The sequence below is a fragment of the Ranitomeya imitator genome, chromosome 3, assembly GCF_032444005.1.
Source record: "Ranitomeya imitator isolate aRanImi1 chromosome 3, aRanImi1.pri, whole genome shotgun sequence".
In the NCBI taxonomy this organism is placed as follows: Eukaryota; Metazoa; Chordata; class Amphibia; order Anura; family Dendrobatidae; genus Ranitomeya; species Ranitomeya imitator.
The window spans coordinates 468,545,256-468,561,862 of NC_091284.1; the positions used below are offsets into that span (position 1 = coordinate 468,545,256).

At 45.0% G+C, this 16,607-nt stretch overlaps 1 protein-coding gene across 1 annotated transcript in view; it reads left to right on the top strand.

Annotated features, from left to right (window-relative positions):
* The window catches only part of LOC138670270 (rabankyrin-5), an 86,140-nt gene that overhangs the window by 25,138 nt on the left and 44,395 nt on the right, over positions 1 to 16,607 (top strand). Inside the window, exons 6-10 of the mRNA XM_069757464.1 lie at positions 8,582 to 8,731; positions 11,171 to 11,336; positions 11,433 to 11,637; positions 15,829 to 15,897; positions 16,044 to 16,243. Coding sequence (XP_069613565.1) covers positions 8,582 to 8,731; positions 11,171 to 11,336; positions 11,433 to 11,637; positions 15,829 to 15,897; positions 16,044 to 16,243 — 790 coding nt within the window. The remainder of the gene's footprint in view (positions 1 to 8,581; positions 8,732 to 11,170; positions 11,337 to 11,432; positions 11,638 to 15,828; positions 15,898 to 16,043; positions 16,244 to 16,607) is intronic.

The following is a 16,607-nucleotide window of genomic DNA, read 5'->3' on the forward strand; positions in this document are numbered from 1 at the left end:
TTTAACAGCATGGCCGTTGAGGCTGCAGTCCTGAGGGAGGCCGGTTTTCCCCATCAGGTCATTCGGACCATGATTAGGACAAGAAAACCAGCATCCTTGCGTATCTACCACAGATGCTGGAAGGCCTTCTTTCGGTGGAGTGAGAACAACGATTTGGTCCCTATGTCTTTTTCCCTTCCTTCCATCCTGGGGTTTCTACAAGTGAGTGTTGATTCTGGCCTGTCTCTCAGTACCTTAAAGTGTCAGGTTTTTGCTCTGTCAGTTCTTTTCCAGCTAAATCTGGCTTCTCGTTCCCAGGTAAATACTTTTCTTCAAGCAGCCGCCCACTTAGCACCTCCTTATCCTTATCGTCCTCCGACAGATCCATGGGATCTTAACCTTGCCCTTGACGCACTCCAGCGTGCTCCTTTTGAGCCCATTCCGTCTTCTCTCCGGTCATGGAAAGTTGCCATGACATCCATTAGGAGAATTTGAGTTAGCGGCATTATCCTGTTGTTCTCTGTTCCTGATAATACATCAGGACAAGGTAGTTTGCAGACCCGCTCCTTCTTTCCTACCTGAGGTGGTCTCTTCGTGTCACATTAATGAAGACCTCATCCTTCCTTCTCTGTGTCTCTCTCCGGTCCATCTCCTGGAGAAGTCCCTCGACAAGTTGGATCTGGTCACAGCCATCCGAGCCTATCTTCTAGGACTGCTTCCTTTCGCCACTCTGATGCACTGTTTGTCATCTCCGAAGATTGTCGCAAAGGGCTCTCTGCATCTAAATCCACTATTGCCCATTGGATTAGTTTGGCAATATTGGAGGCATACCAAGTGCAGGACAAACAGCCTCCTCTGGGGTGAAGGCTCACTCCACTCGGGCAGTGGAGGATTCCTGGGCAGTTCGTTACCAAGATTTGGCTTTACAGTCATCAGTGCACACATTCATGAGGTTCTACAGGGTTCATACCCATGCCTCGTCTGATGCAGGCCTGGGACAGAAGGTGCTGCAGGCGGCAGTTACGCACTGGCTGACCCAAGTCTGTTTTCTTTGCCTTTTTTCCTGCTCCCACCCTAGCGACTGCTTTGGGACGCCCCCATGGTTACCTGTGTCCTCCAATGAAGCGATAAAGAAAGAGGAATTTTTGGTACTCACCGTAAAATCTTTCTTGGAGCCTTCTTGGGGGACACAGCATCCTTCCTAACTGTTTGTACCACTTTTGGGCCTACGCGCCTTGTTGTTGGGTTGTTATATATGTTGAGTTTTTGGTTGCTTCTCCTACTGCTTTTACACTAGCTGAGGTGCTTTGTGCCAGTCGGTCGGTATATACTGCTGTGGACGAGCTACTTTTTCCATTTTTGCCCAGTGTCAGCCTCCTAGCGACAGCAGCATACACCCATGGTTACCTTTGTTCCCCAATGAAGGCTCCAAGAAAGAAATGTTACGGTTAGTTCCAAAAATGCCTCTTTTTCTCCATCGTCTCATTGGGGGACACAGGACTGTGGGTGTATGCTATTGCCGCCAGGAGGCTGACACTAAGTAGACAAAAAAAAAAAGTTAGCTCCTCCTCCATAGTATACACCTTGCCACTGGCCCTGACAGCTCCAGTTTATGCTTAGTGTCCGCAGGAGGCACATCTCTGGGTTTTTCCCCAGATTCCGCTATCTTGAGGATAAGATAGGGGCGACGGACCTTTTTGAAGGGGTCCGATCTCCCCAAACCAACAACGGGCGAGCACGTGTGAGTGTCGCCTCCACGTATACTTTCCCGCGTCGTGGGATTGCCGGACTAAAATCCTGACCACCCTGAGGTAACGAAACCCTAGGTTGTACAGGCATTTATGCATTGTCCGTGCAGCCTCCACTTCAATCGCCAATGTTTTGATCTGCGGTGCTTAAGGAGGCAGACGGTCCCTCTCCTCACCTTCTGAAGGGTGAAGGAGTTAGGGTGCCTGCACCGTCTTTTTCCCATATGTATATGTATATATATATATATATATATATATATATATATATATATATATATATATATATATATATATATATATATTTATTTATATGTGACTTTTCATTTATGCCTCTTCTCTAACCTGGCGTGTTGTCAGAGGCTGCGGGGGGGGGGCTCCTGCTTCTTTGCGTGACTGCACGTGTTATATCGCCATACTGCAGGCGGCGCGTACTTCGTACGGTGCCGGTGCCAGGATGTCTCTCCATTTCCAAAGCACGGGAAGTTCCGCCCTAGCACTTCCTTCCGGCGGCCCACGGCATCATGGTCGCTGTAGTTTCCTTCATGGGCGGTAGCTCCGCCCCTAGCAACTGTTTCCGGCGACCAGTTGCATTATGGTCGCTGTAGTTTCCTGAGGGGTCGTGGTCGGAAGCTCCGCCCCTTCCGGCGGCGCGTACTTCCGGTTTCGCGCTCCCAGCGTTCCTAGGAGAGCGCAGGTGGGGAAAGCAAGTTCCCTGATTTGGCCTGTGGCACGATCCTTATGGCGGCTCCTCCCACCTTTCATCCGCTCATGATCTTTATAAAGGAGGTGTCTCTGCTCAGAGCACGGTTTAGTGTGGTGCTCAGAACGGTCGGGGACACAGGACTGGGGTAAGTGCTACTTCCCTCAGCCTGACAGCAGTTTTTTGTTCTAGACCCAGTAGCTCATAGGGGGTTTTTTTCATAGCAGCTTCTGCAGCAATAGTCATCATGTCTAGAAGGACTAAGTCTCTCACGGTCCTGTATACATCATGCTTTTCTTGCCAGGCTGCTTTTCCGCATGCGCAGACTAGCCAGATCTGTGAAGCTTGCGATCCCAAACGCGCTCAGGAGCCCCCACCTGCTACCCCGCCTGTTATTCTGCCGGGTATGCCTGTATCTGAGACTGCGGCACCTCCCCCTGAGTGGGTCGTATCCTTAACGCAGTCTATGGCGTCTCTAACAAAGGCGGTTGAGTCCCTTCAAACCCCTGTCAGGGACGTTCATCCATCTATTCCGGAAAGATCCTCCGATTCTCAGGACCCTCCGGCCTGCAGGGGCCGTACTCCCTCTAGGCAGACGCGGGGGAAGCGTACCCATACAGCGTCTCCCGGTCCGTCGGGTGCATCTGCATCTGTGAATTCCGTCTCTCGGTCTCCCTCTCCTGTGAGAGTGAGTGAGCATGGTTCGGACCTTGACTCTGAAGGGTCTTTTGATTTAGAAGCTCCTGATTATCAGGAATCAGTTGACAGTCTCATTGAGGCCGTTAACCAGTCTTTGGGAGTAGAGGATGTAGCCACCTTACCTTCGAGTCATAAGGTGTCTTTTAAAAGATTCAAGCAACCTCATAAGGTGTTTTCCTCTCATCCTGAATTTGAGGATTTAGTTCAACGTCACATGGAGAGACCGGACAAACGTTTCTTAGGCCAGAAGGCTCTGGGTACCAGGTATCCTTTCGCGCCCGAGATTTGTAAAAAATGGGCAGAATCTCCTTCTGTAGATCCTCCCGTGTCCCGTTTGGCCTCTAACACACTGCTGTCTCTTCCCAATGGATCTGCTATTAAAGATCCAACTGATCGGCTCTTAGAGAGTCTGGCTCGGTCAGTGTTTGAGGCTTCAGGGTCAGCCCTCGCGCCGTCTTTTGCGGCGACTTGGGTCGCCAAAGCTATGATAGCTTGGTCAGAGTCCGTCACTAAGGTTCTTCAGGATAGGGAGTTTCCTGTAGAAGTGATAGAGATGTCTAATCAGATATCCTTGGCTGGAAATTATCTGATCAATGCATCTTTGGATGCGGCAAATTGTTCAGCATTGGCAGCTGCTAATGCTATCGCTATCAGAAGGGCGCTATGGCTGAGAAATTGGCGGGCGGACTCTACTTCAAAAAAGTCCCTTACTTCCCTCCCTTATCAGGGTGCTCGACTCTTTGGCGCAAAGTTGGATCAACTTATATCTGATAACACAGGGGGAAAGAGTAATTTCCTTCCTCAACAAAAGGTGAAGCAACCTTTTCGTCGCCAATTTCAAGCAAGGTTTAGATCCTTTCGTAACACCTGGTGGTCTGCAGCACCAAGCTCAGGTCCTCCAAGTCGGCCTAACCAAGACAGGGAACACCAGGTATCATATAGAGCCAATCCATTGGCAAGAATGCGATATCAGCCATCAAGATCTAGGGGATCTAGATATCCGCGGTCCTCGGCAAAATGACTGGAGGCACCCTCATGTCGTTTTCAACAGGGTAGGCGGTCGTCTACTTCTGTTCCATCAGTCCTGGAGATCAGTCGTTTCCGACAAATGGGTGAGAGAACTGGTGGTTTCAGGGTACAAAATAGTTTCTCTCTCTCCCTCCAAGTCGGTTTTTTCCGTCCAGTCTTCCCAGTGCAAAGTCCCGTCTAAGGGCTTTATTCAAAGCTGTCGAGTCTCTTCAGTCCAACGGGGTCATTGTCCCCCGTTCCAGGGGTAGAAAGGTTCCAAGAATTCTATTCCAATCTGTTTACGGTCCCCAAAAAGGACGGGACGGTAAGACCCATTCTGGACCTAAAGTGTTTGAACAAGTTCGTCAGCACTCGTCGCTTCCGTATGGAGTCGCTCCGCTCGGTTATTGCGGCTATGGAAAAGGGAGAATTCCTTGCTTCCATAGATATCCAAGATGCCTATCTAAATGTTCCCATATTTCCTCCGCATCAAAGGTTTCTACGGTTTTCCATAGGTGAACGTCCCTTCCAATTCACAGCATTACCTTTCGGTCTCGCCTTTGCTCCCAGGGTGTTCACAAAGGTGATGTCTACAGTCGTGTCCATCCTGCACTCCCGGGGCATAGTTATTTTGCCATACCTGGACGATCTTTTGGTCAAGGGGCCAACTTTTCAAGCATGCAAAGAGAACGTCAGTATCACTTTAGACACTATCCCGTCTAGGGTGGCTGGTCAATTTGAAAAAGTCATCTCTAGTCCCATCTCGAAAGATTTCTTTTTTAGGAATGATCTTCGATACTTCTCGGGGTCTGACTATCCTACCCCAGAGCAAGGTTCTCTGCCTTCGGCAGGAGGTAAAAATTCTGCAGCAACCGAGTTTTCTCTCAATCCGGTTTTGCATGAGGGTCTTGGGCAGGATGGTGGCGGCCATAGAAGCAGTACCATTCGCCCAATTTCATCTTCGCCCTCTTCAGCAGGCAATTTTGTCAGCTTGCAACAGGAGTCATGCTTCTCTCAATCTCCGGTGCCGTCTGTCTCCCCGGGTCAGGCAATCTCTCATCTGGTGGATGAGGAGCTCCTCTCTGCTTTGGGGGGGAAAGCCTTTTCCACAGTTCATTGGCTGGTAGTTTCTACAGACGCCAGTCTTCTCGGTTGGGGGGCAGTGTTTCATCAACACACAGCACAGTGTTTTTGGTCCCCAGGGGAATCATCTCTTCCAATCAATCTGTTGGAGATAAGGGCAATTTGGCTTGCTCTGCAGCACTTTCACCATCTTCTGGCGGGTCACCCGATCCGAATCCAATCGGACAATGCCACGGCTGTGGCTTACGTAAATCATCAGGGGGGCACCCGCAGCAGGTCAGCCATGCGTGAGGTAGGGAAAATCCTCCGTTGGGCCGAGAGCAACCACTCCGTGATCTCGGCAGTTTACATCCCGGGCAAGGAGAACTGGGCAGCGGACTTTCTGAGCCGTCAGGGTCTGGCGTCCGGGGAATGGTCTCTTCACCTCGACGTTTTTCGGCAGATTTGCCAACGCTGGGGTATCCCGGACGTGGATCTAATGGCAACCGGGTGGAATGCCAAGGTCCCCAGATTCGTAGCTCGTTATCGAGATCCAAGAGCTCTCGCCGTAGACGCACTGATCCTTCCTTGGAACCTGTTTCGTCTTCCGTATCTGTTTCCTCCTCTGGCGCTCCTTCCAAGGGTAGTCAGGAAGATCAAGATAGAGGGAGTTCCGGCAATTCTAGTCGCCCCAGATTGGCCTCGGAGGTCTTGGTACGCGGACCTCGTTCAGCAGATCGCCGGGGTTCCTTGGCAGCTTCCAATGCGGCCGGATCTTCTGTCGCAGGGGCCGATATTCCACCAGAACTTAGGGGCCCTTCGTTTGACGGCTTGGCCGTTGAATCTTGGATTCTGACCCAGGCCGGTTTTTCTCAGAAGGTAGCTTCCACTATGATTAATGCTCGTAAGACGGTTTCTGCGCGCATTTACCACCACACCTGGAAGGTTTTTCTCTCGTGGTGCAGGAAGAAGGGTCTTCCTCCCTTGCGGTTCTCCGTTCTTAATATTTTAGCTTTTCTCCAAGCTGGTTTAGACTCAGGGCTCGCTCCAAGTACCCTTAGGAGGCAAATATCAGCCTTATCAGTTCTTTTCCAGCGCAGGATTGCTATCATTTCACAGGTCAAGACTTTTTTGCAGGGAGTCTCTCACATGGTCCCCCCTTACAGAGCCCCGCTAGAAGCTTGGGACCTTAATCTGGTCTTGAGCGCTCTTCAGGAGGCTCCATTTGAGCCTCTCCAAGAAGTTTCTTTAATGTATCTTTCTTGGAAAGTTTTGTTTTTGGTAGCTATAACTTCCATTAGGCGGATGTCGGAATTGGCGGCCTTGTCCTGCCAGTCGCCGTTTCTGCAATTTCATCAGGATAAGGTAGTATTAAGACCTGTTCCTTCTTTTTTGCCTAAAGTAGTTTCCTCGTTTCACATCAATGAGGACATAGTCTTGCCTTCTTTTTGTCCTGCACCTTCTCACCGTGTGGAAAAAGCTCTCCATACTCTGGACCTCGTGAGAGCACTGAGGAGATATGTTTCTCGGACCGCTTCTTTTCGACAGACGGATGTTCTGTTCGTTCTTCCTGTGGGTCACAGGAAGGGATTCGCAGCCTCTAGGTCGACCTTAGCCAGATGGATACGAGCCACCATTCAGGAGGCCTACCGCGTCAAGGGTGCAGCCATCCCGGCTGGGATTAGGGCGCACTCTACTCGAGCGGTAGGGGCTTCCTGGGCACTTCGGCACCAAGCTTCAGCAGAACAGGTTTGCAAGGCGGCAACTTGGTCCAGCCTGCACACTTTCTCTAAGCATTATAATGTCCACACTCAGGCCTCTGCTGATGCAAGTTTGGGAAGAAAAATTCTTCCGGCTGCGGTATCTCACCTATAGGCGGTAAGTGCCTAAGGGTTTATTCCAGTGAGTCTTTTTTTCCCACCCTGAGACTGCTTTGGGACATCCCACAGTCCTGTGTCCCCCAATGAGACGATGGAGAAACAGGGATTTTTGTGTTACTCACCGTAAAATCCTTTTCTCCGAGTCATTCATTGGGGGACACAGCTCCCTCCCTATTCATTTTATTTGTCTATGGGGTTGTTCAGACTGTAGTATTATTCTAGACATGTTGTCTTTGCTCTAATGCTGTTTTGTTTTCTCTACCTCCTACTGCTTGTGCACCAAACTGGAGCTGTCAGGGCCAGTGGCAAGGTGTATACTATGGAGGAGGAGCTAACTTTTTTTTTGTCTACTTAGTGTCAGCCTCCTGGCGGCAATAGCATACACCCACAGTCCTGTGTCCCCCAATGAATGACTCGGAGAAAAGGATTTTACGGTGAGTAACACAAAAATCCCTGTTTCAGCATGGGTCCTGGGAAAATGTAGGCAGGCTTTTTTGTGCATGGGCTTTAGGAGAGGCTTCCTTCTTAGGTGACACCTATCCATGCCTTACCTCCGCAGTGCACACCTAATTGTGCCACCAGAAACACTCCAGTTTGACTTTCGACTTCTCTAGTGAACTTGCATGTCAATTTTAATCAACCCTTCTCCTGAGAAGATGCTCATGTTAGGTGTTTCGTGGTCCACCAGGATGTCTCTGTGAGATGATTGCAGTTCCAGCTTTGTAAGGATATGTGCTCATGTTCCGGAAATGGCAGCGATTTGGATGCAGCGCATTTCTGTAGCACATGTCTGCTGCGTCCAAAACTCTGCCAGCTATTGAACGCAGGTGATTGTGCATGTATTCACTGAAGTGTGCGGTTTTATCTCATCAATACATTAGACATTAAATAGACATGCGGTCTGGAGAGACACGCCGCATGTCCATCTGCGTGGGTGAGCAGCGGGCGTTTCTTGAAATCCCATCCACTATGCAGAAACATCTGGACGCTGCGGGTTGGACGCTGCACAAGTACTCATGACATTTCTCTTCCTTGTGGTGCCATTGCTGACAGCATGAATTCGGAAAGGGTTTTCTTTAAGTAACACCCTTTTACAGTCAGTTGTCTGATGGACATGTTTAATGAATAATTGTACTTAGAAGCGGTTAAATTTTTGTTGATTAGAATTTTATAGTCTGAACATTAGCTTTGGTCCTAAGACTTTCATAGCTTTGGTCCTAAGACTTTCATTGGGGTGTATTCATTTTTGCAACATGGTCTTTAATGATTTTGTTAGGAAAATTTACTTTTTTGGGTGTGCAAAATAACAAATTTTATTTACAATCAATGGTCAACATTTGTGGGAGTATTTTGTAGAATGATATCCCAGAGGAAATGTGGAATCTGAAAGGAAAATAAAGGTTTGCTGACAAATCTGGTGGAGTGTACTCATTTACGCTGAGCACTGTTTATGCTGTAATAGACAGGTGCATGATAATTGATATTTTCTTTGCTTGTACCTTTAGGATGACCTAAGAAAGGAAGACTTCAGCTCAATGAGTGCTCAGCTGCTGTACAAAATGTTTAAATCAAAGACTCAATTCCCATTACATAAAGCAATTAAAGTGGAAAGAGAAGATGTTGTTTTTTTGTATCTGATAGAAATGGATTCCCAGGTATGGTAACAATACAGCAAAAATAGAACTTGGACACACAATGAAAGAGTCTGCAATAGATTGCGAACTGTTGCTCTTTTATTGTTAGTTTCCTATAAAAAGAGGTGCAGGTGGAGTTTGTGGCTGCTGTCTATCTTTTCTGCAGCTTCTATAGTATAAATATCTGTATATTATTAATTTAGATGGCAATGTTATAATAGTTATAGTGATCAGACATGGATTCCTAATTTCTCACACAATCGAAGAACATTAAGTATTGTTAGATTACTTATAACCCACAATGCCTTTTATTGTGAGAAAAGCTTCTAGTCCTTTTTTTTTTTTTTTTTTAACATCTTCATGCTGTAGCCCGTTTTTTTTTTTTTTTTTTCGTTTCCAATTTTTTTTCCTCCCCTTCTTCCCAGAGTCATAACTCTTTTTTTTTTTTTTCGCCCACATAGACATATGAAGGCTTGTTTTTTCTGGGAAGAGTTGTACTTTTAAATGACACCATTCATTTTATTACATAGTGTACTAGAAAACAGGAAGAAAAAAAATTATTTTCTAGCCTCCAGCATTTTCAGAGTGTTAGGCAGCTGCTTAGAAGAAACCCATGGCTGTCTATTCAACACATCTTTTTCAGCTTCTTATTTCACAGACAGCAGAGGGAATCCTCTCATCCTATTTTTAGAGCTGTTATTCAGGCTTGGAGGTTATTGCTCAAACCTTCAAGGGAGAACTGTAACAGAAACAGAACCGAACAAATCTTGAAGTTTCCTCTTCAACTATTATCCACGATTTATAGTTTTTCACTATCCGATTCCTGGATTAAGTCAGGAATTAAAAAGATTGTTAATATATATGATGGAATTAAATTCCTCACTTTTAGTGAGCTAAAAATAAAATGTAATCTTCCCTTTTCTGAATTAATCCCTTATATAATTTTAAAAGAAGGTGTTCAGAAACTACTAGGTAGCAAACCTCTTAACCTAGATATTCTCGTTTTACTACTGTGCAATATTAAAAATAAAAATATATGGAGCCTAAACAACATCTATAGAATTTTCAATAAAGATGGTGTTGGTTTCAAAAATGTTTACTTATAGAGGTGGGATTCTGACCTCAATAAATCCTTTCAGGCTGAGAGCTGGGACAATGCTATTAAGACCTCTTTCAAATCCACCATTTCGTTAGCTTTACATGAGTCCTACTTTAAGGTAATTACTAGGTGGTATTATACCCCAATTAGATTAGCACACATAATTCCGGATTATTCACCAACTTGCTGGAGGAAATGCGGCCACCAAGGTAATTTATATCATCTTTTATGGAGTTGTCCAAAGGTGAAACTTCTATGGTCAAAAGTTTCTAATTATATTAATTCACTCACTGATAATTTTGTGCTTGCACCACAAAGAGCTCTTTTTTCCCCGGACATGGAAATGGTTGACCCTCAGGTTAAATTCATTATCATTCATATATTTCTTGTTGTCAAATATATGTTAGCGCTCTGGTGGAATAAGCCAGATCTCCCTAAATTTGAAGACATTATAGATCAAATTCACCAACACATTTTTTTTGGAGTGGAGATTCGCTGTAAATAATAGTGGTATTAAAAATTTCTTGAAAAAATGAAAGATTTGGATTGATAAATTCTATACTCCTTAACCTCCTAATAGATTTTCAAATAAAAGAAATAATTGTAATTTACTTGTCCTTCCAAAATATCGCACTCATTTAAATGCATTTATGCGTTTTGTTACTGTTGAACTATTGTATTACATTTGGTTCTCTAGTTTTTTTGTTTTTTTTAATTGTATCCCTTTCCATTCCCTCTCCCTATTTTTCACTGTTATATTTTCCCTCCCCTATTCCCAATTCCTGGTTTTTATTCAAAAAATTAATAAAAATATTTAAAAAGAAGAACCCATTGCTGCCGTTTTTTGGCACAAGGATAGACGAGGCTTGGTTTTTATGAAGCTGGGAAATTTGCATCACCTGGTCTTTCCTAACAATGATGGTGAACAAGCCATAACCCTAACAGGCTACTTAAGGTCTGAAATCTTGGTCAAAGTTAGCTGAGCACACAAATCTTCTAGGGGACCTTTTAGAGATTTAATCATCTTCAACTTGCTTCACAATAATAGTAATTTTGACCGGGGCTGCCTAAACTTTTACATGTGACTGTATATGTAATCGTGTAGGTGTAATAATATACTCACCGCTGCTCTGTACCTCTTTTGGGTGCTTGTTTGCTTTTGCGGCTGCTGCCTGACATTGAGTGCTGCTGTTCAGCTTACTTGTAACCAGAGCCCCCAAGTCCTTCTCCTGCTCTGTATCCTTAGTATACTACATGTAATGTGTATGTCGCAATATGACTACTCTGGGCCAGATGCATTACTTTGTTTTGCCATGAGAATTCAGATTAGCAAAATAATGGTGTTTAATTTTTCTTTTTAGTTGCCTGATAAGTTAAATGAGCTGGACCAAAATGGAGATCTTGCCCTGGATCTTGCACTGTCTCGGAAGCTAGAGGGTATAGCCACGACCTTAGTTAACAGTAGGGCAGATGTTGATATGGTAGACAAGAAAGGTTGGAGTCTGTTGCACAAAGCAATCCAGAGAGGTGAGTGGTCATTAGTTTTAGTTACAGGGTATGTTTTGGTATTCTATTTCTATTGTATGCTTTATCATGAATGTGAAATTGTTTATTTTTCAACAGATGATAAGTTTGCTGCCAATTTCCTCATTAAAAATGGTGCACTTGTAAATTCTGCTACACTTGGGGAACAAGAGACTCCACTCCATCTGGTAGCTGCTTGCACAATGAAGGACCACTCCTTGGAAGTCATGTCTGATATAGCACAAATTGCTGAGGCACTTTTGCATGCAGGAGCTAATCCCAACATGCAGGACAGTAAAGGAAGGTAGGCTTATGCTTTACTGTGGGGCTGTCTAATTAGCAAAGCCTTTTTTCACGTATCCACTTTGCAGAAATTAAAGTGGAAAGCGGATTATAAAGTGATTTTTTTTGTTCACTCTGAATGATCTTTTTGGGCTCTCATTTCACAGACTGATATAATTGCTTTAAATGGACACATTAAGGGTTAATTTCGCCTATGCTCCTTAATATCTGGTTGTTTCACAGGGATTGTCAAATATCTTGTATTTGTTTTATAGATTTAAAAAATTGAGTTAGGCCTTATTCATGCATTCATATCCATTTTGCGTCCACCATTGTGCAACTCCTTTTTTCATCAGTGTATGTTTTTTTTTCACTGATCCTTTTGCTTGTATGAGTGAGGTTTTTTTATATGCAAAACGGACCACAGTTGGACATGTCTCAATTTTTTTTTATGCAGACCCTCAGTCAGTAAAGAATACCTGACATGTCAGCCCCATGGAATATCGTATCTATGTGCTGTCAGACGGCACGCACATGGCAAACAACTGTGAATAAAGCCCTCCTAAAATATTAGAAGAAGACCTAACATTCTGAGCTGGGCTGCTGAGCAAAATATCCATTCTGTTGATGGAAGATTGAGCTTCTTGCCACACTGCTAAAAAAGACCCCAGACTTGTCACTTGTCTTAAATACCATGGAATATGTCTGAACTGTGCTTACTGGTGCAGTGAGATGACATCCGTGATAATCTGCTGCACGTAGAGAACTTTTAGAGTTTTCACGTGATTAGAGCATTAACATTACACAGGTCAAGATGGCAGAACTCATTGATTTCATGCTCCCCCGGGTGATGGCTTTTAAGAAATCAAATGGTGGAATAGGTACAGTTTAATATGCATATTTGGCGTTTGTATAGCGTGGATACTGTGAGATAGAACAGTGCCTGAGAGTAACTGCCTACTGACGGTTTGACCCTGTGTATGACAGACCAAATATAAGAGTCATTTGAAGTCATGTTCCTCAAAAGTAACAATGGCCACAATGGGTATTCCTCTTATGTACTAAAATCACCCCCTGCCCCCTTCCTGAAGCATAGAATAGTTGTATTCGGTTGCTGTATTAAAGACCATACGTCTTGTTTTATCAACTAATCTATATATATAATTGTCTAAGGGTCACTTCCGTCTGTCTGTCTGTCCTTCTGTCACGGTTATTCGTTCGCTGATTGGTCGCGGCAGCCATGACAGGCAGCTGCTGAGACCAATCAGCAACGGGCACAGTCCGATTAGTCCCTCCCCTACTCCCCTGCACTCACTGCCTGGCACCCGCTCCGTAATCCCCTCCACTCACTGCTCACACAGGGTTAATGGCAGCGGTAACGGCCCGCGGTGTAACGCACTCCGTTACCGCTGCTATTAACCCTGTGTGCCCCCAACTATTTACTATTGATGCTGCCTATGCAGCATCAATAGTAAAAATGTAATGTTAAAAATAATAAAAAAAAAAAAAACCTGCTATACTCACCATCCGCCACGTTCCCGGGTCCACTCCATTGCAAGCGGCAGCTTCCGCTCCCAGCGCTAGTGTGCGACAAGGAACTGCCGTGACGTCACGGTCATGTGACCGCGACGTCATCATAGGTCCTGCTCACACCAGAGCTGGGAGCGGAAGCTGCCGCTTGCAATGGAGCGGTCCCGGGAACGTGGCGAGGAGCGGTAAAAGTGGCGGATGGTGAATATAGCAGGACTTCCAACGGGCCTTCGGAAGGTGAGTATATGTTTTTTGTTTTTTTTTTTTAAGTCTCTATACTTCGTGGCTCTGTGCTGGCCAATATACTACGTGCCTGGGCAATATACTACGTGGCTCTGCTATATACTATGTGGCTGGGCAGTATACCGTACTACGTGGCTCTGCTATATACTACGTGGCTGGGCAATATACTACGTGACTGGGCAATATACTACGTGGCTGGGCAATATACTACGTCACTGGGCAATATACTACGTCACTGGGCAATATACTACGTGGCTGGACAATATACTACGTGGCTGGGCAATATACTACTTGGCTGGGCAATATACTACTTGGCTGGGCAATATACTACTTGGCTGGGCAATATACTACTTGGCTGGGCAATATACTACGTAGCTGGGCAATATACTACGTGACTGGGCAATATACTACGTGGCTGGGCAATATACTACGTCACTGGCCAATATACTACGTGGCTGGGCAATATACTACGTGGCTGGGCAATATACTACTTGGCTGGGCAATATACTACGTAGCTGGGCAATATACTACGTGACTGGGCAATATACTACGTGGCTGGGCAATATACTACGTGGCTGGGCAATATACTACGTGGCTGGGCAATATACTACGTGGCTGGGCAATATACTACGTGGCTGGGCAATATACTACGTGGCTGGGCAATATACTACGTGGCTGGGCAATATACTACGTGGCTGGGCAATATACTACGTGGCTGGGCAATATACTACGTGGCTGGGCAATATACTACGTGGCTGGGCAATATACTACGTGGCTGGGCAATATACTACGTGGCTGGGCAATATACTACGTGGCTGGGCAATATACTACGTGGCTGGGCAATATACTACGTGGCTGGGCAATATACTACGTGGCTGGGCAATATACTACGTGGCTGGGCAATATACTACGTGGCTCTGTGCTGTGTACTACGTGGCTCTGTGCTGTATACTACGTTGCTGGGCAATATACTACGTGTCTGTGCTGTATACTACGTGACTGGGCAATATACTACGTGACTGGGCAATATACTACGTGGCTGGGCAATATACTACGTCGCTGGCCAATATACTACGTGGCTGGGCAATATACTACGTGGCTGGGCAATATACTACGTGGCTGGGCAATATACTACGTGGCTGGGCAATATACTACGTGGCTGGGCAATATACTACGTGGCTGGGCAATATACTACGTGGCTGGGCAATATACTACGTGGCTGGGCAATATACTACGTGGCTGGGCAATATACTACGTGGCTGGGCAATATACTACGTGGCTGGGCAATATACTACGTGGCTGGGCAATATACTACGTGGCTGGGCAATATACTACGTGGCTCTGTGCTGTGTACTACGTGGCTCTGTGCTGTATACTACGTTGCTGGGCAATATACTACGTGTCTGTGCTGTATACTACGTGACTGGGCAATATACTATGTGGCTGGGCAATATACTACGTGTCTGTGCTGTATACTACGTGACTGGGCAATATACTACGTGGCTGGGCAATATACTACGTAGCTGAGCAATATACTACGTGACTGGGCAATATACTACGTGGGCTGTGCAATATACTACATGGGCTGTGCAATATACTATGTGGACATGCATATTCTCGAATACCCGATGCGTTTGAATCGTGCCACCATCTAGTTTAGTATAACCAGTATATTTTAATTCTGATATTCTTTTACTAAGGTCATTTGGTATCAGCACTTGACTTTGAGAGTCAGTAATTTGAGTCATTACTATTAGATCAGTAATGACTGATACTATTGCATCTAGAGGGAACCTATCACTCCATTCATGCTGTCCAAACTACAGAGAAGCAAGAGTCATAGTCTGGGCGCACGATTGCAGACAGGTTTTTTTTTTTTCTCTGAAATGCTCCAGTATTTCAATGAAAATATAGTTTGAAGATCTGTCTCTAATTGATTCACAGATCTCTTCCGTGTACATCTGGGAAGACTTAGGTGATTGACCGGTTTCTTGCTATAGTAGATGTCGGCCAAGGGTGGAGCCGGACTAGTCTTGTCTCCGGATATGGTCCCTGGCTAGATCTTAAAACTGTATTTTCTCTGATATGCTGGAGTGTTTCACAAATGAATATACCTTGCCTTGTGCAGCCAGTCTTTGATTTATGCTGCCTATACTTTGGGCAACATGAATCAGATGACCCGTTTCCTTTGATAAAGAATGGGTAGCTACTTGCTGGTGAGTATTCCCTTTTTGCCCCTTCCTGAAAGAAAGAACCAAAAGGAAAAATGTTGTATTTTTCACTGTTACCAAATGTCTAAAGATGAATAAAACTGTGGGTGCCCTTTACGTTTGGATGTTGTGACATTGTAATTAACAGCAGATGTTTAATATTTTCCTTCCAATTGACGAGCCGCTACTAAGTGGAGATGTCTCCTAATTGTTGTTCTTCTTATTTTCAGGACTCCTCTACATACAGCGATTCTTTCTAGAAACGAGTATGTGTTTAACCAGCTGCTTCAATGCAAACAGTAAGTAAGAAAAAATTGATGTCTTAGTTGTTTTTTTTACAGATTGATTTCAGGTTCTATTCTAATACATGTTCTGCATTGTACTTAACATGTCCTCTTAGATACCGATTGGTGGTGAGGCTTTGACAATGTCTTTCTTTCGTTAGACTAGATTTAGAACTTAAGGATCATGAAGGGAGCACAGCATTGTGGCTTGCTGTCCAGTACATCACCGTGTGCTCTGATCAGTCCGTGAACCCTTTTGATGATGTCCCTGTTGTCAATGGCACTTCATTCGATGAGAATAGCTTTGCGGCTAGACTAATAAAACGAGGCAGCAACACAGATGCCCCCGACACAGTAACAGGTAAAAACAAGAGGTTTGTATTCGCTATAGAGCTATGACTTCAATAATGAAACTTCCCGGTCCAAGGGTTTTCAGCATTTTCATTGTTATTTACTCGATTTACTTAACCTTACTACTCAGACTTTCCTTCATAGAGGATTATCACAGAGAGGCAATTTTTGAAAATGAACATATAAAAGGCTTTTCTTCCACTTATCGGTAATTGGTAGGATAAACCTGATAAAGATGATTGTGATGCCGCAGTTACTCTATGTGTTGCACAATTCCCCTATATGGATATCGCAGAATAGGTTTCGGAGGATTAGATCTTTGTTTGGCGAGCTGATCTGGGGTGGGAAGAGCCCCAGATTTAAACAGGAAACCC